The 26,327-nt window shown below is 39.0% G+C and overlaps 1 protein-coding gene across 10 annotated transcripts in view; it reads right to left on the bottom strand.

Annotated features, from left to right (window-relative positions):
* The window catches only part of NEBL (nebulette), a 248,903-nt gene extending 223,823 nt beyond the window's left edge, over positions 1 to 25,080 (bottom strand). For 9 of the 10 annotated variants that reach the window (XM_030495792.1, XM_030495808.1, XM_030495815.1 and 6 more), the window contains exons 1-2: positions 24,734 to 25,055; positions 23,653 to 23,747 (exon numbers count right to left, since the gene is read on the bottom strand). Coding sequence is in view for 1 of the 10 variants with exons in the window: in XM_030495880.1 (XP_030351740.1) it covers positions 23,653 to 23,747; positions 24,734 to 24,802 (164 nt within the window). In the remaining 9 variants the exon portion in view is untranslated. Of the gene's footprint in view, positions 1 to 23,652; positions 23,748 to 24,733 lie in introns of all 10 variants that reach the window. The other variant, XM_030495880.1, reaches the window with a different exon arrangement.
* Between the last annotated feature and the right edge of the window lie 1,247 nt (positions 25,081 to 26,327).

Raw genomic sequence — 26,327 nt, 5'->3', positions numbered from 1 at the left:
TCCCATTACATCCCCTCTGACATCCTGTAGTTTTCCTTCTCCAATTTTACCCTCTTCTCCTTTTCTTTTTCCTTGGATCCTTGCTCACTCAGAGCCTTGACACCCTTCCTTTATTTCTCATTCCTCCTCCGCAGTTTCTTTGCTTTCATTCTGCCTGCTGCCCTCTTTTCCAGCTATCTGTACACTGTAAGAAATATTTAAATAGAAGATCTCACTTTGAAAACTCGTCTTCCCTGGCAGTCTCCACGGGCTGGGGCGGCCGCTGGCACTGGCAGGCACATGTTGCTAAGCAGCACTTTAGCACCCTGTTTGAGGGACCAGGACTCGGCTCTGCTCCACGGAGCTGATGCAATGCCCTGGTTTGCAGAAAACAAGGGGCCTGCATACCTCAGTCACGGGAAGATCAAAGTCCTGTTCATTTTTGGAGGTGCGTAGGAAGACAGAGGCAAGAGCGGATTTTCTTTTTTTAAATAAAAATGTAAATATGCTTTCTTAACATGCCCCCTCTATGGTATACCCACCTCTAGAATATGAGTGACATTTTGCAGCTGAAGAACTTTCAGAGACTCTTTTTGGCCAAGGTCACAGAGAAATAGCTTTAAAACCAAAATCAACAACCACTCGTAACCAGCTCACCAAATCAGGAAGCCTCTCTGCTGCTTTCTAACCACATCTGACTTCCCCCTAGGTCCATTTAAGCATGGGGAGGCCCTGCCTATTTTGGACACTGGGTGCAGTGCTGATATGGTTCCTGCTGGGTAAACCTTTCAGTGCAAAGAAACATAATCACAGCCAGCCTAAGTCTGGTCAAAATTGCTGCACATGCACAGATTAACAGCAGGGCATGATCCTGATGCAGGTTCTGCACTGCACTGTAGCAACAGGTGGAACTACTATCCACCACCTCATCAAGACATAATTTCCAGGTCCTGAGTTCTTCTCAAATCTCAAGTGTAGCTGGCTACCTGCATTTTAAGACATACATAGTATAACAGCCGTACCCCAGATCCGGCAGCTGTTTTGAACCTAACTCTAGATGGCTTGTCTTACTAAAAACCACAAATACCAGGTACCAACCCCAGGACAGCAGGCCTCCATTTTGGAAAAGAGATAGGACAATGAACTTAGAGATGCCAGTGTCTTCCCACTGAACAGCAGGTATAACTCCCTCACTTTGTCTTTCTGGCTCAGATCATATTCACTGCCTTAGGCGTCATTTTTTTCCATTGGATCCAGGTGGGTGAGATGGAGGTGATGAAGTCCTCAGGTGGTCAAGCAGAAACTACTGGACTGGGAAGTGACCACAGCAGTCAGGAGGCTTCTCATCAGAAGCCTACTGCTGAAACATTTAATCCTCACAGAAGTTTGGGCTGTTTCTCTCTGATGTTTGGGGGGGATTAACATTTTTCAGTACTAAACAGGAAGCTCATACACTGCCAAATCCATCCTTTAATTTCAGGAGTTTCCACTGCGTTTTTTTTCAAATTATGCAACTGTATAATAAAACTGTCATTACAATTTTCCAATCATTCTCCAATGAATGTACATTTTAAACAGAAGATACAGGTGCCCAGTAACTGAACACATTTCACACTATCTTGAAATAAAGCTATATTTAAATTTGTGCAAGTTTGCTAATGCATTCAATATTATGCCTTTTATTTACTTTTCTTTGTGTGTAGTAGTATTCTACCGTATAAATTCAAAACATGTTTGTAAGAACAGAATACAAATTAGTTCTTACACAGTGTTTCTCACGAGCATAGCACATATCAGTCTCCTCATTTAACAGGTTAAAAAAGCACCTAGGTGTAGAGAAATGAACTAACTGTCCCATGAACCAGCAGAACCACAAACTGCGCACAGGCCTTGGCAGTTGTCTAGCCACAGAACCACCATCTTGGGCAGCTATGGTTCTTCCTAATGTGCTCTGACACTACCATGATCACAGGCTGCTACCCTAGTGGCATCACCAATTAGTGATGATTGTAAACTTCTCCTGATATCAGTTGCATTACTGAACCCAATTGATACGACAGAAGCATTCACATAATCAGCTCAATACATAGAGAAAGCAGCTCGCTCTCCTTTGGAGATGCCCATTTCTGCCACCTAGAGTGTATTCCACCTTTTAGATACTTTCTCCAAAATTTTCATAAGTCACATTTTCCATTAGCTCATTTTTGCCTATGCAGCGATTGAAAAGAGAGGCTCTGGAAGTGATAGAGAACACAACCTAAATATAAGTCAGCACTATAATATTGTTGCTAAAACCTAAATATCAGTCTGGAAAAGACAAACTAGGAGGGATACACAGAAAGCATCAGGAATTATGAAAGCATCAGGAGTTTCTGAAAGTATAGTTTATGAAAAAGAACTACAGGAATTAAGGTTTTTTCAGTCTAAAAAGACAAAGTCTGAGGTGAGCCAAGGTAATGGCATTTTAATACATAAAGCGTTACAAAAAAAGCAGAGCTAGCAATTGTTCTCCACATCCGCTAGGGAAGAAGAAAAAGAACTAAGATAAAACTGCAGAAAACAAGATTAATTTCAGGAAAACTATGAACTGTAAGGACACAATAGAGCAAGGACTCCAAATTTTAAGAACAGATTAGGCAAACATATTCAGCATAATTTTGGTAAACGTAGTCCTACTGCAGTGCAAGACGGGCTAAAATGATCTGAAGCTGGTTTCCAGTCTAGCTCTTCCATGCGCTACACTGAGACAAATGCTCACTCTCACCATTACCTAAGGGAACACCCAAACATGAAGGGCAGCATATACTTTTAGATAGGTAAGGTCTTATCAGCAATAAGGAAGCTTGGGCTTGGAGAGGTTCTGTCTTCTGGTTTTACATATCACTATGTTAATTGACACAATGAAAATTAACACTTAATGCCTAGTGAGACCAATATGACATTCAGGATCTCACCAGATTCACATTTGTTTCCATGTATTTTATTTACAAAGAACATTAATATGGGACTGACATATTTCCATCAGCGATCCATGCTGGTCAGAGATCTAATCAATGTTCAAAGTAAACTAAACTTAAATGTAAAAAAGTTATAAATTTTGGTTATACAGGAACTGTTCTATGAAAAAAGAAAATCCTAATTTATGCAGTCTGAAGCATACATCTTACATAAGGTACTATAAAGGCAGAACAAGAAGAGTATTCATAACTTCCCTTTCACCTCACAGATAATGTTAGAATATTTATGAGATTATGGGTACATTTATAACTAGGCCAGAAATTTAACATTAAATGTCTATTTTATGGAAAATCTAGCTCCTCAAGTAAAGAAGCAGGGAAAGGGTCCCTCAAAAAGAATAAGTAATGATAAATCAAATGGAGTTTTTTCCCATTAGTTAAAATATCTGACTATGTAACAGTTTAAGTATTGAAGTCTTAAGAAACAAGGCTTTTCAATAAATAATTTTATCTTGTTTCAAACACAGAAAACACTTTTGTGGGTTCTCTCACTGAGAGATTATAGGTCATCGTACTCTCCAGTCTCAAGGTTTTTTCAGAAGTCTGTTAATCACTTGGTGAGTGACAGCAGAAATAGTCACAGACAATAGCCATACATAGGCCAACTGTTAACTTCTTTGATACATCTGGATCCATACTGGACAGTTCATTAACATCAACCACCAAACTGAAACAAAAGGAACATTCTGTAATAGTGTTTCTTGCTTAGTATGATACTTTATTCATACCACGTATGAGTCGTATAGATGTAGGGAGAAATGTAAAGAGAATGCAGGAGGACCTTCGTATGGTGGTGTATTTCTAAAATATTAATAAAGTTTTTTTCTACCTCAAAGCAGACATTGTTCACCTCTTAATCAAATGGGGGGGAGGGGAAAAAAACATCATATAGATAATAGCTATTTAATTCTTGCTTTTTCAAAGTTGTAAGGGAATGTCACCTAGCAGACCCAGCCAAATGCCTAAAAGCAACAGCAGAAAGCAGCCTCCAAGTTTCAACACAACTGGAAAGCAAACACTTCAAAAAGCAGAATAAGGCCGGTACTTGCTTGATAGAAACCGCATTACCAACTGAGTGATTTCATGGTATGAAAGGCAGCACGATGCTTTGCTGTGGACAGAAAGTCCACTGGATTGAAAAAAAAAAAAAAAAAAAGAAAAAAGAGAATTCTGGCCTTCATGTCACAATATGGTTTCCCTTTTCTTTCTAAGGTAAATCCAGCCACCATAAGAAGGCTAGGGCCACAACTTTACACTGTGAGACATGTGGTCAAAGGAATACGCTGGTGTTGCAGTGCTGACTAAAAAGCATGGTTAATACCAACTACCACCTCCATAGAGCCTGGTAAATAAAAAAAAAATCTCATGACTAACCAAGCAGAGTATTCTGAAAATACTGCTTTCTTTTGCTACAAAATTATCACCAACATATATAGAATGTTTCCCTGAACTTTTAAATTAACAGAAAAAATATGTTTTAATAGTATTTGGGGTTTTCCAGTTCCCATCCAAAAAATTCAAGGACAGATCTTTATTATATAAATTTAGGATTTATGAGGTATACAGTATCATGAGCATAGATCTGCCCAAGAATTTGTATGTGTCTTCCTTTATATGTAAATAAAGATTTAATAAAAGACAAAATACACAGGAGATTATAAAACAAATTGAGAGTTTGGAGAGAGGAGATAAATTGCTGACTTGGATTTAGCAAGTTTGTTGTTGTTTGGGCTTTTTTTAATGAAAGACCATAGAAAGGGTTTCCATACAGTGAACACAAATTAATCAAATGATTCTGAAAGGGCAAAAGTAGGCTGGTGAGAAAAAGAAAAACTAAATCAGTTGTCCATCATATCTTACACTAGAAGAGTATAGCCTTTCTCTGCTGTCTGGCTGCAAGGTCACCCCAAGTGACTGAGATCCTGTGTCTTGGAAGAAAAAGGTCTCTGCTCACTGGAGATCCTAGCATACAGTGTAATTGCGTATTTCTGGATGTCATCAATGTTTTTATCTCATTGTTCTCTGCACATAGTCTCAGAGACCAATCAAATTCTGTGTATATAGAAAAATTTTTGTTTAGAATAAGAGATGCTTATTGCTGAGTTGCTCTACATTTTCCACTAATATTTAAAAAAGGCAAATTTTAATTCACTAAATTTTAAATTACTAAATTCAGACTTTGTGTAATATTTTTAATCAGCTGTGAAACAGATTTTTTTTTCTTTAAGACATAGGACATACTTTTTAAATGTCAATCCAATGTGTAACTTAAAATTCAAAAATATCTCAGCTGAATGAGCCCTGCATTGTCAGTTTTAACAGGGCTCATAAAAAATTAAACCGCCATGAACTCATCAATACAAAATAAATTATGTTTGAAGTCACCTAGTTTTCCTCATAGCTATGGTTGAGGAATTCACACCTGTCCTTGGTTATTAGACCCAAGACAATACTGCCATAAATTTCAGATCAATCATAGAACAGCCCAGGTTGGAAGGGACCTCTAGAGATCATCTGGTCCAACCTTTCATGGGAAAAAAAGCCTAGGTGAGATTATCTAGCACTCTGTCCAATTAACTTCTGAAAACCTTCAGCAACAGAGACTCCACCATGTGCCTGGGGAGCTGTTCTTTCCATAAAAAATTTCTTTCTTCTGCCAAGATAAATGTTCTCCTGATGCAACTTGTATCCACTGACCCTTTTCTTCTTCATATGTCTCCTTGTGAAGGGAGAGCCTCCTTCCTCTTTGTAGCTGCCCTTTATGTACAGTTATATTGTGATGGGGGTCCCCTTGAGCCTCCTCTTCTCCAGGGAGAAAAGACCTAAAGGTCTTCAGTCTTTCCTCACAGGACAGTTTCTCCTGTCCTTTGATCACCTCTGTGGCCCTTCTTTGGAGCTCCTTGAGTCTGTCCATGTCTTTCTTGAATTGTAGGGACCAAAACTGGACACAGTTCTCCAGGTGCAGCCTGGAGATGCAAAACAAGAAATCACCAAAAGCACGACAATTCTTCTTCTTAAGCTGGGATATAAATATTTTGAGATACAAAACGATAGACGTTTTTGTAGTTGCTTTTTTGGCTTTTTTTTTTTTTTTTTTTAATTAACGATGTAGGTTTGGATAATATAAGAACCTGAAGAAGGCAATGGTGCAGGGACACAATCTCCTAGGGCTCAATGTGCAGTGAGGTGACAGGCAGAGTTCAAAAATCGGCTTAAAAATGGAACAACTGAAATCTTTCCTGTCCTACAAACTTATTCAAGTACCTATGAAATGCCAATGAACTGGGAACGCGAGTTGGTAGGAGCTCCAGAAAATTAAGATACTTTGTTCTGAGAGCTGTTCAGGGACAGCCATAGTAAACTGGCTCTCTTGACACAGGAGAAGATCCACTTCACGAAAGGTAAACCTCTGTATCTGAGTCAGTCCATAAAGATTAAGTTAACACAGCTAATGATGAATAAAGTCTGTTTCACCTATCACAAAATGACTCAGATGAACTGAAATCTTAAAGCATTTATTTCTCTACTAACCACAAAAACAGGACTAGAGCAATGATTTCAGCTTACATACATCAGCATGGGATATGTCAAAGGTAGGCGAGATAAATGCCACCCACAGTTTTCCAGTCAAGGGATACAACAATAGTGGAACAACCATAAAAGATTAAAAGCATTTGAAAGCAAAAAGAGAAACATTTAACTGAACAGAGCCATGTGAATGGCACTTTTATAATAATAATTATTTCCTCTGCATTCTTGCATTATACATAAAAAAAAAAAAAGAATCTGAAGAAGAAATTAGACATACCAATTTGTATTGGTCTTTGTAAATTGTTTTTGTGCCTGACAGGAACACAAATAACTTAATTTCACAAGGAAACTGAGGTAAATATACTAGATAGAGAGGCAAAACTATTATTATTTCATTATATAACAGCAACGTGTTTGGCCCTACACAAAACATCCAAGTATCTGACCTAAGAGTTATTTCAGTGTTCTAAGTCAAAGAACACAAGATTCTTTTGCTCTAAAACACACACAGAACAGCAGACTAAATTCAGGCCCCATCATACCACATGTTTAATTTTGTTTTACTTATAAATTTGTTAAATTTATTGGCATCGTTCTCCTGGGGTTGAGTCTGTGTTTAAAGCAGGCTCCAGGATTTTAATAGCTCTCTGTCTCAGAGGTGCTTGCTTAATTTTTGCTTTCATAGACATTTTACACAATAAGGATGCTAGTGTTGGAAATTTCTCAGCTGCTGAATTCTTCTGCAATATATTGCAAAGGAGGTAAACAGAAATCTTGAACCCTGTTTTCAATGAAATGAAAGACCTTAAAGGTTTCAGGAAATCTTAAAATAAAGTAATTGCAAGTACTTGAAAACATGCAACACGCAACAGCCAACACTTCTCAAGATACTTCCTTTAGCTGTCAAAAAAAGATGTTTTACAAGTCTCATGATGCTAATAATATCTAACACACTTTTCTCTCCTGGGAATGAAAGTGTAACACCATGTAAAAATGAACATGAACCTCTCTCTCTCTCTCTTACAGCTTGTTCATGATACATTCCTGATATCAACACGAGACTTACAAAACAACCGCCATATCAGAATTACAGTCCCATGGAGGTTGCTAAACCTCAGGATTTCAGTCTCACTTGCAAATTGCAAATCAGCATTATCCAAAACTACCACAAAACCACATACAACAGTGTGAGTCAGACAGATGTCAGCTGAGTTACGTAAAATATCAACCTATACAAAGGCACTCACTGTAAGATACTCTGCGAAGACAGAGGTTATTAGAAACATACAGCTTAAATACACACCCACTTTCTGTACTTGCTTTCCTTACAACATCTTTAATTATAAGGATATAGTAGATATATTATCATAAATCAACAAATCTGTTTCCACAACGTGTTACTAAGCAACTGTAACCAAGACCTTGTGTAAATCAGATTAAAATTCCAAGGTAACAATACTCAAATACAACCTCACATTTAATAGCCAACGAGAGTTGAACAAGTTCATATTAAAACAAAAAGGTCTGTTTAGTTTTATGGTTGTTGAAATAGTTTAGATATATAGAAACTGTAAATCTGTGTATATCAGTTGAAGGCATTTCCACGGTACAATGAACCATGCAAAGATCTAACAATCCCAATATATTTTTCAGATAAAATAACTAGAAATTTCTTTCAATGAGTTTCGTCATTCATTACATGCATTTCATTCTTCCACTTAATGTTATCCAAACTATACAAACATCAATACTACTTTAAATACTGAATTATTAATTATTAAAACAGTTAAGAAAAAATATCACACACATAGACAGTGTGAAAGAATAATACTGTAATAGTCCTTTTTTTTTTTTTTTTTGCTGCACTTACAATATAAAAAAGCTGGTTTTACAGTTGTAAATACACTTAAGTATAACGACCTTCCTAATAACTGCCTGCACTTGGCATGCATGTCCCCACCATTCCAGCACTCAGACACACAGCGGACTTATCAAGTAACATGAGGAAACTCCAGTTCATACAGCGTAGACCAGAATACCCTCTAAGCAAAAGAGGTTTTCATAAGCACATGGAACCTGTCTGCCACTGTCAGTGCTGCCCTCCCACAGAGTTTCAAAGTTCAAGCTACCTGACCTCATCCTGAATGTGACTAAATATTTTTAAAGGTAACCCAAACTTAAAGAAGGGAGACTGTGACTTTACTACTTCTGGCTCATAAGAAGTCTCTAGAACAAGAGCAGAAATCATCTGCAATGGAGACAGAACCTTCCAGGGGGAAATCTGTTCCAAGTTCCAGGAGCCACCACAAGCCCTTTCTGCTTCAAGCACAGGTTCCACTTTCGACATTGTCTCCCTTTACACATATACCCATCTTCAAAGAGTCTTGTTTTCTTTAAACCTCCAAGGAAAAAAAAAAAAAAAAAACACACTGCATATACACACCACCTGCTGGGGAGAAGATGAGAGAACAAACATGTGACAGACATTAATCACGATGCTTAATGCACTCCTGGCAGGCTCTCAGCTACCACAGCAAAGAGAATCATTTAACAACCTATGTGGATGGAGCAGGAGGGGAAACTTGCCAGCTTTATTCACTCATGGTTTTTATGTTCTTCTGACTGTTTTAAACATTTAGAGAATATATAATATGTGCAGAGCCTCTTCCATTCTGAGTCCTCCTGCAGTGACAATTTGGTCCATATCCCAGCCTTCCTGGAATGTTACATTTCTGTATCTCCCCATTCCTTTCACCTGGAGTGCACTTTAATATACCACTGCTTTGTGCCAGAGGTACAGCACAATAAATACTTCTCTCCCCACTACTTTACATATTTCTTGTCTTACAGAAGTGGTTACAAGTCTTAATACTGTATGTCAATCAAAATATAAATTAATGACATTCTCCGCTATCCTTAATGTGTACATCTTCTTGTAAAGCCAATAAAATCTGTTCTGCTTACAGCGAGAATGAAATCAAACCGTAACAAGATACTTCACTGAGAACATGTCTCTCCTGCTGGGAAAAGGGTGACAAATTGAACACTCAAGAAAGCACAAAAGGCTATATTTCATAATTCCTTCCATTGAAAAAACAGAATGTAACATATGTAGTGTCCTACTTCAATTATTTTTTTCAACTACTTTTCAGAGACAGCATCTACTACTACACCATCTACTATTTTCATGTCTTGGTAGAAGCTTAGGAGATGCTAGCAACAGTTCTAAGTTAACTATTTGCAACCAAACAGTTGCAACCAGATAGTTGCAAAATCTAAAAAGCACCTTTAACTTTTCAAAGATCCTCTTCAAAACAGTGCCTGAAAAAAACCCAGCACTATACTACAGTTCACAAGGTATTTTTGAGTATTGAATTCTGCCAATCTACCTTTAATACTCTACACTTACTGCAAGGTTGTTTCAGACAATTGTCCTCACTTTTCCCAGTCAGTCCTCAAAACAATATTCCAGGACACAAAATATTTCAGTTCCCTCCTTGAAAGACATTTACTGTTTTATAATATACTGGCCCATCAGCTTTATTATAACAAACATCTCCTGGGTAAAAGGTATTAAACTATGACAGTAATAGGCACTCCACAAACAAATGAAATAATTGACTATAGCACTCTTCAAGTGTTTCACTTTAAAAATGACGGTACAAATGACATTCTGACTCTGCAGGATCTTTTACTTCTGTGCATTCAGTGCATTCCTATTTTAAGGTCTGATTTTTTAATGGGAACAGCAAGCATTTCCTGCTTTTCACCCATCTATACTGCGAGGCTAACACAGCTAAGATTGATTCCTATGCATTGACAGAATTGCTTATGAAGGCATACTTAGTAGAGCCTTCATGAAGATTGTGTCATAAGAAAAATCTTTCCAGCTCAGATGTAGATTTCTAACATTATTGGTTTCATATTCAGCATCTTCCACATACTACAGGTGTGATTAAGCTTCCCCTATTCAAAAATAATCCCATCACTTCTTTGGGGAAATTGATAGTTACTTGACTATTAGTATAGCTCTGAATGCTGATGTTTTCCCGGCTGTTGCCTATCTAATCCTTAATTTAATATGACCAAAACAAATGACTTTTTAGTATAATTGCTTTATAGCAGATATGAAAATGGTGCCATGAAGGCTACAAATGCCACTTCTTTCTTTAAAGAAAGAGGTAATTACTTCTTTTCCCTTATTTGTTTTAGAAAAAGAACTTTTGAAAATTAACATAAGCATTCTCATACATTACACTGAGACAGAAAAAAATCTGGAAGAATAAGATTTACTACTAAATTGTCTTACTGACCATAATTGCCCAAAATAAAAATTGCAAGCAACACACATACTGAAATTATATAGTTCTTTCCAGAATAAATATCTTTCAAATAATAATCTATTTTACAGCTCAGTATACTTTTTCACTATAATAAGATGGGAAAACAATACCATTAATATATTTTTGTTTAGCACTTATAGGTGTATTTTTGCAAGTCCAGAATTAAAAAAAAAAAAGGTTCATATGAAAGTAGGTGTGCATACAGCTATGAGGAGAAGTAGAGGAATCCCTTTTATCTTAACTTTAATTTGCTCACAGCTACTAAACAGTTATGTTACAAAGGAAAACATACAAAACCATAAAAGGTCATTTTACTATGAAAAACAACAAAACGCTAAGGAGTCAGATTTAAAATCTGCCTTACTTTAACAGTCTATACTAAAAATACCAAGGTACTAGTCAGAGCAGTATCTCTATTCCAGCAATATATTAATCATGCATGTGATTACAGAAGACATCAACTTCCAAATATTGCTTGGTTTATAAGACTAAGTTTTACTCTGTAGCTTAATTGCAAGACCAAAGACTTCAGCAGATACACTGTATGGTTTAGACCTTGAGCCAAAACATTCCAGAACAATCATACAGGAAACACAAAGCACAGAAGGTAAGGAATCCAGTTCAAAATAAGTTAGACCTATGTGTTTGGAAGAAAATCAAATTGGAATATATTGAAATACTGTCTTTGCAACCATTTTAACAGCTTTAGGATTGTTTGGAGTTTACTATGCTCAAGCTCATGACTCTGCTTTCCAGGATAATAGTCAACATATTTGTTGTTGACAGTCTTTCCAACACACTGTTTGATATATTAAAGTAATTGGGAATGGACCAGAAATGTTAATTGAAGCCTATGTAACAAAGAAACAACACCGTTGCTAATAAAGCCCTAATAAAATTAAAAGAACATATGTCTAATAAGAAGAAAATAAAAACTGGAGACTGCAATAGCTATAAAGTCCATGTATTAAAGTGCTCCACAAGGCCATCACTACTACAAACTTCCTTTAAACTTCCTCCCACACCTCAGAGAGCAGCAGAGCTTCTCACATCCAGTTGCACAACCACACAAAGCATTCTTAACTTTATATGTGAGTGGGAAAAACAGTTCTTTGTTGAGAAGAGTTGTGATCTGGATTTCTTTTTTTTTTTTAATACTCAAAACTTCGTTCAAAAAACATTTTCTCTTAAGATGGCTATATTTGCAAGATACAGTAAAGAAGCCCAGATACATTACAACTCCATGCCCTTGAAAATAATACATTTTATCTGCTTCCATATTCTTAGGTTCTTATTTGTAAATATTGTCATCATAATGCTAAATGTAATATATAACTATAATAAAAGTCAACATGTTTAATCAATACACATAATATTTGAGTGCTTTGGTAAAATACAAATAAGTCCAAACAAATACAAATTTAGTAAAAAAATACAAATACAAATTTTGTATTTTGGTAAAATACAAAATAAGTCCAACTGACAAACCTAAATACTTTGTCCCTTAAATTAAGTATTCTGCTACTATAAACCAACAGAGTTAAAATATAGATTCTTACGGGGGGGGAAAAAACAATAAAGTTGAAACTGGGAGACTCTTGCAAAAAACTCTCCTGGTAAGAAATTGTTCCACTGAAAAAAAAAAATAGAAAAGGTATTGCAGGGGGCTGGACTAGATGACCTTTGAAGGTCACTTCCAACCCAAACTATTCTATGATTCTGTGAAAATTGTTATTATGAACTAATTAACTATAGTTAATCTACTATAAGTATCAACTTCAAAATTCCATTATAAGTCTGTTACTGAATGTCCAGTTCAATTTCTTAGGTATAAGATGTACAGTTACTATTAGGCATTATTACACATATTACACAACTAGGATAACAGGCATATACTAATACCTGTTATCCTAGTTGTGAAGCAGTGCCTTATTGTAGCAGCCTTATTGTGAAGATACACATTAAAAAGAGACCCTGAAACATTTACACCAGACCCAAGCTGTATACAAACAGTGCAAATGGAAAATGCAAGGGAGACACACCTGCCTCTCACATCATGGGCAAGTGGTCACAGCGCATCAGATGCTGAATTACTGTCACACCAGAGGCATGCAATGGAGATAAGAAACCTGCTGGAGAAATCTGACACCAAACAGCATCGTGGCTTTGCTTATGCACAAAGCAAAATGTAAGAAGAAAGCAAAGGGGCCTGTTTGCTCACAAAACTAAGTCTGCCAGAGCCAACATCTCCAGCACAGCAGAAGTGACAGGATGGAGAAAGCTATGAATGACTGTGTTTAATCTCCCTTTTGGTCTTCAGATCAAAATTAACCAAAAGCTTATGGCATATCCCTACTCATCACTCACCATGACAATCCCCCATTTCTCATCAAAGACTCAAAAGCACAACCATTTCAGAAATTTGGTGTTGCTAAATTGAAAAGCGCAACAAACATTTCTATAAATTAATTGTTTCCTTTTTCCATCTATTCTTTCTTTCTCTGCATGCAGGCATAGTCTTTTTTTTTCCCCCTTGTATAAGCACACATCATCACTGCTTAGTTTCCCATAACACTTAGTCTCATTTACTAGAGGTGTCAATTTCTTTCACATATTTCAGAAAATATTATTCTTCAAAATACATCTTTTTATATTTTTTCCTCCAGCCTGGTTTTCCCTTTCTCCATTCCTCCTAACAATTCTGTGCTAATGCCACAGTGTTTCAACAAGTTATGCTAATAAATTGTAACAAACTTCATCTCTGTTTTCTGATAGCCTGACAAATTCCTATCAGCTACTTCAAAATAAAACTCTCAGACCTTCCCATGTTATAGCAAAATTTATATCATATATGCCTACATGATGGGCCATTCAGCAACTATTTTTTGAACAAAGCATCTTCCAGCAGGCATTCCTTTATTCACGCCCAATCAATAACACTTGTCTACTACCCATCAAATACTAGTATCAACAAAGACACTAGCATCACTGTATCAAACACAAACAGTAGCTCCAAAAAATTAAGTTTGAGTCATATAGGAATGATTGCTTTTCTACAATTTTCAGGCAGGTTCTTTAAAACATGGACTGCAACCTCCCTCATAGCAATATATCAAGCATGCTGCCAGTTCTAACAGTGGTAATCATCTCCTGGTCAACCACCTACTGAGCACTTCTGCTGCTAGAAATCCTTTTATTGGCCCCTTTTCTTTTTGTATGATCTGGCAAATCCAGTCACAAATTTCTTCCTTTTTGCATTTGCAGATGCACAAAACCAATGCTGTGTATGTAACATGTGAACACCCTACTGTGCTGAACGTATGCCACCCTGCACTGTTCAGCAGAAACAGTCCATGCTTTTTTATTTAGGCAATTTATTTCCTCTTACCACTTTTCCCTTCCACAAACTTAGCCACTTGCATTTTAATTAAGTCTGAAATCAGCATCTTTTTTCCTCTGAGTATTTCTATTTATACTTTCCTGATGTAAGAAGGAATTGCATTACAAGTATTGAATTCTTCCAGAGTAAAACCGGGACAAAAGAACACAAAACCAGCGATTACCATTTAGGTTGCCAAGTGAAAAAAAAAAGAAAAAATAAATAAATAAAATAAGAAATACCTGAGGTATAACTAAATTAAAATTCAGTACAAAATATTTTTTTTTTTAATTTGTGAGATTGGCATTACATCAATACACCTGTGTGAAAAATGCTGCCATTTAGAGAGGCAGAACATGTTGCACTACCTCCAAACATTTGCTCTCCTGAGGAGGGGGGGGAAGACACCAGTGTGAATTTTTGAAACTGTGCAGCAAGGAGGAAGCTTACAGTTTCCATATAGTTCTACATTTTAAGAAATCTTTAAAGAGTAACTATACGCTTCCCAGAAAGGTCTTTGCAATATATAGTGAAATGATTACTGGCCAAACTACAATTAGTTTTTCATTTTTAACACTAAGCTCCTTCAGTCTTCTGCCAAGTGTTACACTGATTGCACATTTTTGTGCCCTCCTCATATTACGATGTTATGGGATCAGCTACCATCACACAATTCCACCACAGTCAAGAACAGGAGGATTTGGAGGAGAGAAGCCAGAGAGACAGGTGGAGGAGGAAATATGAGAGACTGAAAATGCTGCACTGCTTGTCATCCAGAATTTTCCTCCTAGTACAAATAAAAGTTACACAGGCAACACAAATAGAAAGCAAAAGAAAACAGCTTGGCCAACTCTGGTGCAACATCAGCTCCAACATCAGAAGACAGAGGGAGGCACAGAGAGAAGAAATGGGCTGATCTGCGAATCAAGAAGGAGATTTAACTATGGAGTTTTGGGTGTTGGTGTTTTTGGGTTTGGGTTGTTTGGGGTTTTTTCCTCCAAAAAGTTGCTGCGTGAGATGACCTAACTAGGGGCAGCATGAACTGATTGGCATCATTTATATTCAGGAAGACTAGTTATTCAACAAGTAATTCACCCATCTCTTCCTACAACAAACTTGCCCCTTGCGAGTCCTGCCTATCTCCTTTTCAAGGAACCTCAACATCACACAGCCAAACCCTGCCCTCAGTGTAACTTCTACAACCTCTAAATTTTGCAAGGTTTCTGTAAGTAAAAATTATGAAAATAATGTTAATTGACCACTCAACCAAGATTGTACATTGTCTGGATAAGTTTCCATTGATGCTATATGTAAACATCAAAACAAGCTTCTTGACAGTGAGCTGACTGGTATGTTGTAATTCTCTATTGACATCACCGACTGAAAATTCAAAGTGACATGAAATATTGGAATATACACTTTTTTTTCAAGCTTTATAAAGTATACCAAGTGTATCAGGACAGCAGTTTACTTGTGATCATACACAACATTACCAGAGCTTACACAGAAGTTAAAAATCAGCCAAGTGAAAATACCTTCCTTTTTTTCAGTTCTTCAGTAAGTATGATAGGAAATTCTATGGCTTAGAACATTTAAAACCCCAAACAGTTAAATTACAAAGCTGTTAACAAAACATACCATCAAGATTTCACAGCCTTGCTACAACTGGTTCTTACCTCTTCCAAAGCTCAAACTATGCAACGCAAATAAGTAAATGATTTGGAATCACAAAATTTCATCTACTGTTCTTGTTCTGTTGCCTAAATATTTTAGTAAATATAATGAAACAAGCTTCATCAATCTTTAGGAATGAGTACAGAAAGTAATAGCCATTAAGAAAAATCAAGATTAGGTTGAGCATCAACAGTGGCTAAGATACTAGCAGGCAAAGAAAATCCCACTTACTGAAATTGTGTCTCAGTAACTACGGTTCCCTAAGAAATTATGTTCAATATATTCTATGACTACACGTGCCAGGGAGATACATATGTTCTTCCTTGGAAAAATTATCTGCAGCCTACAATGACCAATGATTCTAACAAATTAAAAACACACATTTACTTGAGCCAGGACATAAACCGCCAACAGATCAGGATTCCACACAGCAAGGATTTCTACAAGCACTTCTTGCAAATAGCTTTGAATGTCGTCTTTAGTGCAGTCTTGCATAAAAAGAAAATGTATAATATTCATTTTATATTTATTTTCCCCAGCAACATCCAAAGTAACATTAAATTGTAACTATCCCTTTGGAGCAATTATACCAACAGGCAGAATATTAAAACATGTGAATTCCAAACACAGAGCCTATACTCTCATCAGGTACTAGACACAACAAGTACAGCTAAATGCAGTCTGAGAATTCACCTGCTCCGAGAAAGAAAAAGGAAACAACTCATCTCCCTCAGGGCAGTTTTTGTACTCCACTTGCATCAGCAGGGAAGCAGGCTGGCTGCAGCCAAGCTGCAGCACTCCACGGTGCTCTCCACAGCTTGCAGCAATGCAAACCAAGGGACCTGTTGGAGCTCAGAGTCCTCTCCCTGCACACTCACCAGCACATGTATCTAAGGTGTCATATGCAGGTCTTGATCAAACATGAAATCAGGACACGACCAACTGAGCATGTTGAAATGGAACCCGAGAAATGTTTCTGCATCCCATTACTCAGACACAGGCACAGCAATCAAAAACACAGCCCAACTCTTCCCAAGATCTGAGTGTCAGTGATGCTTATTCTTTAGTAATTCCTTTGCAACTAACCATCATCCACCTCATGCACAGTATTCAGCAACTCTGACAAAGTGTTCTCATGTGCCTTCTTCAAAGAGTTTAAAGATATGCATCTAACACCTTTCAGAGACTCAAATATATTTAGCTTTAGAAGCTACTTCAATTGTTCTAGCAAACAGGCTTGGCTTCTTGTCCTACTTTCCTTTTCATTACTGGAATTATACGTGATTAACCAAGTAAGATACCACAGCAGCAAGCAGTGAGAATGTATGTTTCCTCTACTTGTAGCTGTCCCTCATATTTAAGCAGAGTTTGCATAAATATCCATACTGATTACGCTCTTTCACAATTTTATTTTCTGGCTCATGCAGAACTTGACACGATCTAGCACGCCATGAATAGGTAGAGAGGATAAAGGACTCTGCTCATTCATCACTGCTCAATACAGGAGGGAAGGCTGCAACAAACCACAGAGGTACATATTGCTCCCAATATCCTTCCAGGCCTTCAGCTAGCGACCTGGGTGATAAAATGAAGATTACACTTATTAAATTGGCAATGTGCTTACAGGCTGTCTGGTGGGAGGGTTGATAAGGAGGCTGTAAGCACATTAGAGAACAAAATTAGAATATAAAATGAACTTGACAAATTGGAGAAATAGCCTGGGGAAAAAATGGAGATTTAGTTCAATGAGAACCAAGTGGAAGATTCTGTGCTTAGCCAAGAACAATTAACTGCTCAGATAATGGATAATAACAACTGCTGAGTTTGCAGTTGTGCATAGAAAGATAGAACTGTAGCCCACAACAATCTAAATATGACTTAACAGTAGTTTGGGTTTTGCAATGAAGCCAAAAATAAAAAATTGCAAAGACTGTACTGGGACTTAGAAGAAGAATTATGTATGAGTTGCACAGGCACCCTTGCTGTTCTACCAGGTCTGATAATGCTCCACTAGGCACTGCAATTCAAAGAATACACACATATATCTACACACAGACCCTCTGGAGACAACTGAAGGTAGAGAAACAAGAATTACCAAAAAATATGATCTACAGGGAAAGAGCTAGAGCTGCTTTGTTTAAAGAAAAGATTGCTGACGGGAGACGTAACTGTTTTCAAATACTGGAATCCATGCTTATGGGATGCTGAACAAGAAATAATGGACTTAAATGACATAGGCGTATTAGGCTCTGACTGAAGACCCTTATTAGCTGTTTTTCTAGTGTTTCTGTTATTCGCATTACTCATTTTACATTACATCCTAAGAGGAAAGTCTTCAATACACAAAGTTAATAAAGCCATGAAGCGCAAATCCTTCCCTTCTAGGCAGGTTCACATAGGAGTTTCTGGATTGTTTCTTTTTATAAGAATGACCCTTTTGGAATGACCTATATAATAACTTACTTTTGATCAAATCTAATGATCAGAAACAGCTGAAAAGCCCAAAACAAGAAGGAAACACACTCACATGTAACTGGCATAAGGTTAACTATGCCATAAAACAATCTTCCTCCTCAACCCAAACTGGTTGTTATCCTTTTACACTAAACAAGTTGTTATTCAGTAACAATCGAAGATGGAAATTAGAAAAGAAGAACCTGTTAACTCTGTGCACTCTCTTTACGGCAACTCTTACAAGTGGCTCCATCATATTTCAGAAGGATTACTCTTGCTGCTCCTTACCTTTTCATTTTCTTTCTTCCTACCATATTGAAATTGAGAAATAATCACTTGTTGAAATCAATCCTGAAAAATAAGATGATGCTAGCTATTTTTAGTAAGACCAGTATCATCACACTCCTAGTCACCTTCTAAAAGTTTTGTGACTGGTAGAAAAAAACCCACTCATGTTTCACAGCTAACGCCAAACTCCTATACACAAGTTCACATTTGAGGACAATGGATTCCATGTAATGGCCACATCCACTGATTACAAGCAACTGCTTCCACTGTCCAGCCCACCTGAATGTCTAGAAAGTTCTTACCATTTCCAAGCTATATATGAAATAACTTTGACATTTTTCATCCCTTCCCTATAGTATCTGTAAAGTATGACTGCACTTGCAGATTAAAAGTGTAGTATAATTCCTCTAACAACATCACAATATTTCAAATGTATTTCCATATCTATTTCCATATCTATTTCCTACTGACATGAGTTAAAAAGAAATTAAATCTAGGAAAAATGAAGTGATGATGAGTTTTTCTTCATGTCCATAATTCACGCTAAGATGACAGTAGATTTCAATTTTAAAGTTATGTAATCATTCCATATGGTGACTGTCATAAATAAAAACTTGAATGAAGCTTTCCTGTGTGCAGGCGATTAGCAAAATTTTAGATACTAAATATTTCAGAAGAATTTATCCCAACAGTGAGGTTGTTTGCTTTTTGCAAGAGAGTATATCAGGTCTGCAGAAGCTTAAGCTATTAGGTTTTGCTGAAATTAAAAGACACATCTCTGCCAAATATGTTCACACATGCAGGAAATCTGTTTGCATCAACAGGTATAGCTAATGCAGAGAGAAAAATCCAAAAACATGCATTTCAGCTTCTCCGTTTTGCATAAAAAGTAGTCTTGTGTTTTGGTCTACTGAATCTGCCAAAAATGTATTTGTGTGAATATTCGTAAGAATAAGTTACCATTCATAAGAATAAGTTACCATCTAATCATCCTAAATGATTCAATCACTTAACAAGCTTGAGAACTAGTACACAGATGGTTAGTTGCCAAAATGCCATTCATTTCCTTGCATCATCTTGGTAATTTGCAGCTGGGAAGAATCAGCTCTGAGTTTGCAAATAACCACAACAACAAATTTTCTTCTCATAATTTCCCTATATATTAAATGATCTCTATCTGCAGATATTAAAGTGGAATAGAGGGTTTTGCATTAAAGCCACCTTGATTTAACAAATCATCAGACTACCCAAGTCATTTTAATTGTCTTAACGTGTATTTTACTAGCTACATGCACATTCAGAGAGACAAAGAATGGCTCCTTCACACAATTCAAGCAATGCAGAGCACCTGGCTGAACTGCAAAACCCAACTACAAGTCTGAGCCCTTAGTCTCATCAACATTATTTCACAAATCAGGCATCTCTCTGTCAATGTGGCATATCTAAATTCAGACAGCAAATAAAAAGACAAGACTAAAGTTGTTCAGGCAAATCTAGCAGTGTCCATGTGCTAAGCATCTACAAGCTTCACAATGTTGTTTATGAGGCCTTTAGATGAAAATGAATGCAAGTAAAACAAGAAACACAACACCGTAAGTCAGAGCACTGTACTACTTAGAGGTCCCAGCTGAGATAAAAGCACAATGTTCTAAGCACTACACAAACAAGCAGAGATAAACTAGCCTAACTCAAATACGTCACAAATTATGTAAATAATAAAAAAGAGAGAGGGAACAAGGTTATATAATCTTTTCTCTACAAGTAAGAGAACTGAAAGGTTTAGAGGAGCCAGATCAAGGAACTTCGTGGAAACTCTGTGATACAATGATAATTCTTTTCAAAGCCATATTATACACAGGCACATGTAGAAGAAGTCTTCCTTCTAACCCAGTTGCAAAATCTTTCGTAAGTCTACAACTTACAAAAGCAGTATGACAAGTGCAATACTAGGCAACTCAGCTTCTTGAGCTGTACCAGTTCTAAGTCAGTAGCCCAGCCATTACTTCTGCTATCAGTGTAACCGTATTGCAAGGAACACCCGCAACCATTTTGCTGGAAATACGACAAGCTGTCCAACAAAAAAATTTGCCCTTAGAAAAAAGCAGAATCCTGCATTTACAAATATTTCTGCCCTTTTCTAATGGTCACTGAATCAAGGTATTTCACAATATATTCCTTCTTAGTTCACTATTTCCTGTTAATCCATCTGACTTGACTCTCCTCCACCAGAAGTATAGTTTGAACATTCACAAATCAGTATCTTTTTCTTGTACTAACAGAAACACAATTATGTTTTATACTTAAAGTAACTTCTGATCTTTGCCAGTAATGCAGCAAGAATTATTAATTTAAGCACCTGAAAAAAAGAGTGGAATATTTTAAGTTCAAAACTCGAAATATTGTCAAGCACATGAACAAACCTGTGAACTAAGAAACAGATACAGAAATTATTGAAGATACGTGCTCTTCCACTTGTCCTTACAAAAAGCTAACTTCCAAACCTACTGAACTACTTCATGGTGTTGCTCTCCCATTCAAACTAGTGCTTACTTCACTTTTATCTACAAATTACACTCTCATTGATGGATGGCCTCAATAAACAGTCTAACAGTAATTGCTTTTTTCAAGTACTTGTAGGTGTTTGTATGAGTAAATCTGCACTCTTTTCTTCACAGATTTTCTGATCAAGCAGTATTTAACATAAAAATGGATTTGGCTCTTACTAGTGAACACTGGATAAGACATACCGTAACCTGAAATACTATAGTGACATATGCTTTGCAAATAAGTAACCTTTGAGATGTAAGAGTACTGTGTCAAAATATCATCATTTAAATCAATTGTATTTTCAAAACATAAACATCGTATCCCTCCTTTGAAGGATATTAAAGTTGTTTGAAACCACAAAGCACACCTTGTTCTTCCCTTTGTGATTCCGTAGAACATGTGAAATTAAGAGTATTTGATTAAAGTTTCTCAAAAAAAAAAAAGAAACAAAACAAACAAAACCCCTTAAGTTTACTGAAACTTAAGAACAAAATACACATTATTGATACTATACATTAAATTCTGTCTCTTCTCTAGTAGCAGAAACTAATTCTTCCATGGATTTTCATTGTTTCTTCCCGTTTCATATATCAGGTTTAGGGACTTTTCAAAAATAGAGGGGTTTTTTTTAAGCATCGCTGTAACAAAGATAATTAAAGCAACTAGCAGGAAGAAGGAAGAATAGCACCTTAATGGTATATAACATATCCATCATCCTTATTCCCGCTCATCTGTACATAGAAAGACACATAACATAGCATAACTACATAGATGAAAAACTCTCCTACAACCGAAGTTAAATATGCAGAGCATGGAAACACAGATGTATAGCACAGAGGATACTTTGTAAACAAACAATGTTATTAAGTACAAGTAAGTATCTGATTAGGTAGATCAGGAAAGATCAACCAACCAAAGTATTGTCACTAAAATTTAACCACAAAAATTTAGGTAAAAGGCACCAAAGTATTATCAGAGTTTTAATCACTGTAAAGGATGTAAGCCTGTACTTATACTCCAACTCAAATAGCACCACCAGCAGAGTCCCATCTAGGGCCAGGAAACTCTAGATTAGTCTCAACTTGCACCATAGCACCTGTTGAAGCTTGAATCTCCCTTCCTGCAGAGCTTTCTCTACAGCACTTGTGACTGGAAACCGACTGCAGTTTATTACAAGAGGTCTAACATCACCCCCACACACTTTAGAGCACTTCAAGGAAAGCTAGAAATGTACGTGTGTAACTCCATATGTTCTTAAAGCAATCTAACTACAACTGTGCACACTGAAACAGGTGTTCCAAGTTTTGGCAGCACAGCAGTTTTAATTACGAAACTCGTATTTTATACAGATCAGAACTATCTGGCTTCGATTTTAGCCTGGAAGAAATGAGCATCTGCTGTTGAACTATCTGTGACAACCAGCCATAGACTATCTAACTCAAGATGAAACAAGTATTTTAAGATGAGTATAGGAGAGTATTTCTGAAAAAAAAAACCACAATACGCCTATTGTTCCAAAATTCTGTCTCTTAAAAAATATGTTTTAAGTACGTAAAGGTGAGAATAGTAACAATATAACAATATGTTAGTAACATATAACATCAAATTCAATTCCAAATCCTTTCAAGATACCCTTCTAATAAAGCATATAACTTTCTAAAGGTTAAAACATACTGAAATGCACTTAGCTAATCTTAGAAGCATGGTACAAAGAACAGTAAGCACCTTTTTTCTACATGTATCAAAATGTTCTTCTGCAGTATTTGCAAGCCAAACATCAAAGCACTCTTCAAAATCCACACAACAACAAAAAAAAAAAAAAATCTAAAAGTGGAACACAGCATGTTCACACTCTACAACCAAAATTAATCTGTTTTCTTTATCAAAATCTAAGGGAAAAGCAAAATACAAAGTAGCATGAAGCACTAGAAGCAGGGATTTTGTAAATATCTAGTTCAGTAATCTGAGATATGTGAACAACATAAGTTTTAAAAATAGGTTGTCATGATCTCTAACAGGATATTGTCTCTGGTAAACTACACAAACGAGAAGCACTTTGTTTTCCTATTACAAAATGCTGATCAGGTCCATAACCCTGAACAGAGAGCTGCTGCATAATGGACAACTGTAACCCAGCAGACCAATAATGAATGTAACAGGAGTCAGCACCAAATCCGACACTTTCTGGAAGGCAAGTACCTGTATCCTGAGATTTTATATTAAAACGCTGCCTAAACACATCATAATCAAATATTTTCATCTTCTATCACTTCAATGCAAGTTCAATACGCAACCTGAAAAGATACTAGACTGCTCTGGACTGCAGTGCTGCATCTCTAGATTAAGTTTTTACCGTGTGGCAATACCTATTTGACAATAACTGTGGTCAGGTTTTCTTTTCATGTGCATTTCTGCAAGACTTGATATTTACAATACTTACGCATTGCAATAAGGTTTCTTTTCATATCCTTTGTAGTTATTCATGTTCAGAGCCATTTTGCAAACTTCACAGTGGAAACATCCTTTATGCCAGTACTGTAAAGAAACATAAAGTAGAATTACTTACGATTCTAATGTTTCGAAAGCTATGTTAGGGTACAGTAAACATAAAAACACAATTACACGTCAATATTTTGGCCATACATTACACATATTTGTAAACTAACTCAAAATAATTACTTTCACGGGAAAGCAAATGTGCTTCTGAAACACTCTCAGAAATGTCAAATCTCTGCTAAGGTGGACCTGTTATGGACCTGTACGCACTGACCTTGCCAGGATTATTTTAAAGGCAACTCAAGCAGGAGTTTGACATTTTGCCTCGTTAAAGCAAAAAACGACACCGCTTGCTAAGAACGCAATACTGCGCAAATAAAATCACTAACTAATATGACAGCTGGTTTCTTGGTACGCTGAACAGACACTAAATTTAGCACACAATACGGTATTCTCCTCCGGTAGCTCCTACCGCCTTGCCTTTCCAGGGACGTTAATTTGGCGCATCTGTCACAGCCTCGTTCGTCGCTGTTATTCACGGCGCTCGGCGATACCCGGCTTCACCGGGTACACCCCGAGGGACAGGGCTGTCGCTACCCCGCCGCCCCGGCCACCGTCCCCGCCGAGGCGGCCATGGCTTAAGGGGCAGCCGAAGCCGCGCCAGCTCGGGGAAGCACCGACAACTAGAGCCGGGCGGGGGCCTCCTACAACTACATCCCTGGGGAGCCCGCGGGGACCGGCCGCCGGCCCCGTCACTGCCCGGGCGGACACCGCAGGGAGTCTCCGTGCCGCCGGGCCCCGCTCGCCCCCCGCCCTGCACCAGTGCGGTGACACGGCGGCTGTCGCCCGGCGGCGCGGACGCCGGCTCAGCGGCGGTCCCCGGGGCGCTGCTCTTGCCACCTGCCGCCTACACCACGCACCCCCGCCGGCCCGGCCCGGCCCTGCCCGCCCCGCTGGAGCTGAGAGGAGCGCTGCGCAGGTTGGGCACACTCGGGAGGCGCCGTCCCTGCCCGCCCTCCCCGCACCTTGTCCAGGCAGTTGACTTTCTCGGTGGGATAGACCACTTTGCCACAGCGGGCGCACTGGGGGTTCATTTTGCGGCTCCTCTCGGGCGGCGGCTCCCGCGGGCGGTGGCGGCGGCAACCGAGGCTGCTGTGCGGCGGGCTAGGGTGGACGGGTCTCCAGGGAGCCGATCTACCATCCCCTGCCCTGGCGGGAACGCCGGGGATCCTCAGTGGCTGCTTGCGGCCGAGGAGGTCATCGGCGGCGGCTGAGGAGGAAGCAGCGCTCCGGCTGACTGCGGCTCGGCAGCATGGGCGAGTGGGCGGGCGGGGAGCCGGTGCCTGTCGCCCCCGCCCGCTCGCCGCCGCCCGCCCCCACCGCCTCCGTGTGCCTGCGCGCTCGGCTCCCCGCGCCGCGGGCTGGGTGACTCACAACGAGCCCCGCGCTGCAGCCGCAGCCCAAGCCAAGCCCACCAGCGCGGCGCGGCGCGGCACGGCCCACAGCGCGGGGAGGGAGGGAGGAAGGGAAGGGAAGGGAAGGGAAGGGAAGGGAAGGGAAGGGAAGGGAAGGGAAGGGAAGGGAAGGGAAGGGCGAGCCCCGCGCCGCAGCCGCCCCGAGGGGGGCGAGATGGCGGGTTCCGCGCTGCCGCCCGGAGGCGCGGAGGATGGGGTGTGCCGGGCTGCAGCCGCCTCACGGGCGCACCTGCCCGAGGCTCCCTTGCGCCAACAGGAGGGAGCGAGCGAGGGACCCGCGGTGCTGGCGGGGCCGCGGGAGAGCTTGGCCGTTCCCCGAAGTTAGGCCCGAGGCCTGGCGGCAGGCTGGCGGGCACCTGCCGGGCGGGCGGGGCGGAGCGGCGCGGTGAGGGGTCCGGCGCGGTGAGGGGCCCGGCCCGGCGGTGCGGGGCCTTGGCCTCACGCCGGTTCCACACGTAGCCCCGGCAGAGGGGTGAGGAATGTCTTCACGTTTCTCCAGCTTTGTATCCCGCTTAGTTTCCAGGCGCGGTGCTGCTGCCTTTCCGAGACCGAGTCTCTCCGAGGCACACCGGCGGTCCCACGGGGCAGTCACATCTCAGCCAGCACGGTGAATGCAGCACCTCAGAGCAGGCTTGTGCCGTTCGTTTTTTACTTGCTCATTAGTGCTGCGGGAATGGCACAGCAAGAAGTCGTGTATTTCTCCTTAGCTGTGGACTTGTTTAACCTGGAGTATAAACCACGCTGAGGAAGGTGCTTAAGCCAACGCAGTGCAGCCTTTTCTGAGTTTGTTGGGCTTTTTCAGTAATGCAGCACTCTGTGTGGCGCACAGCTAGGACAAGTTCTGCACATAGTTGGGCGTTATTAAGTAATCAGAATGCAGTCAGCTAAACTGGAATACTTGGCAATAATTCTGCCTTAGCAACCCAACTTTTATGCACTGGCTGTTTAAAGGCATGGGGAGAAACAGTAGTTTCATTGAAATTAATAATATATGTGATTAAATGAGAAATACCTAATCAGGCTTTAAATATTAGATGATGGAAGCTGTAGAACTTGGTTTGCCTCATCTAGACATAAACATCTCGCATGCAATGAAACTCGTAGTGTTGAGATGCTGGCTTTGCTGCAAGCAACAGGAAAGCAG

The sequence above is a fragment of the Strigops habroptila genome, chromosome 1, assembly GCF_004027225.2.
Source record: "Strigops habroptila isolate Jane chromosome 1, bStrHab1.2.pri, whole genome shotgun sequence".
NCBI lineage: Eukaryota > Metazoa > Chordata > Aves > Psittaciformes > Psittacidae > Strigops > Strigops habroptila.
The sequence above is the reverse complement of the archived record's forward strand: the minus strand, read 5'-3'. Positions and strand labels throughout refer to the sequence as shown.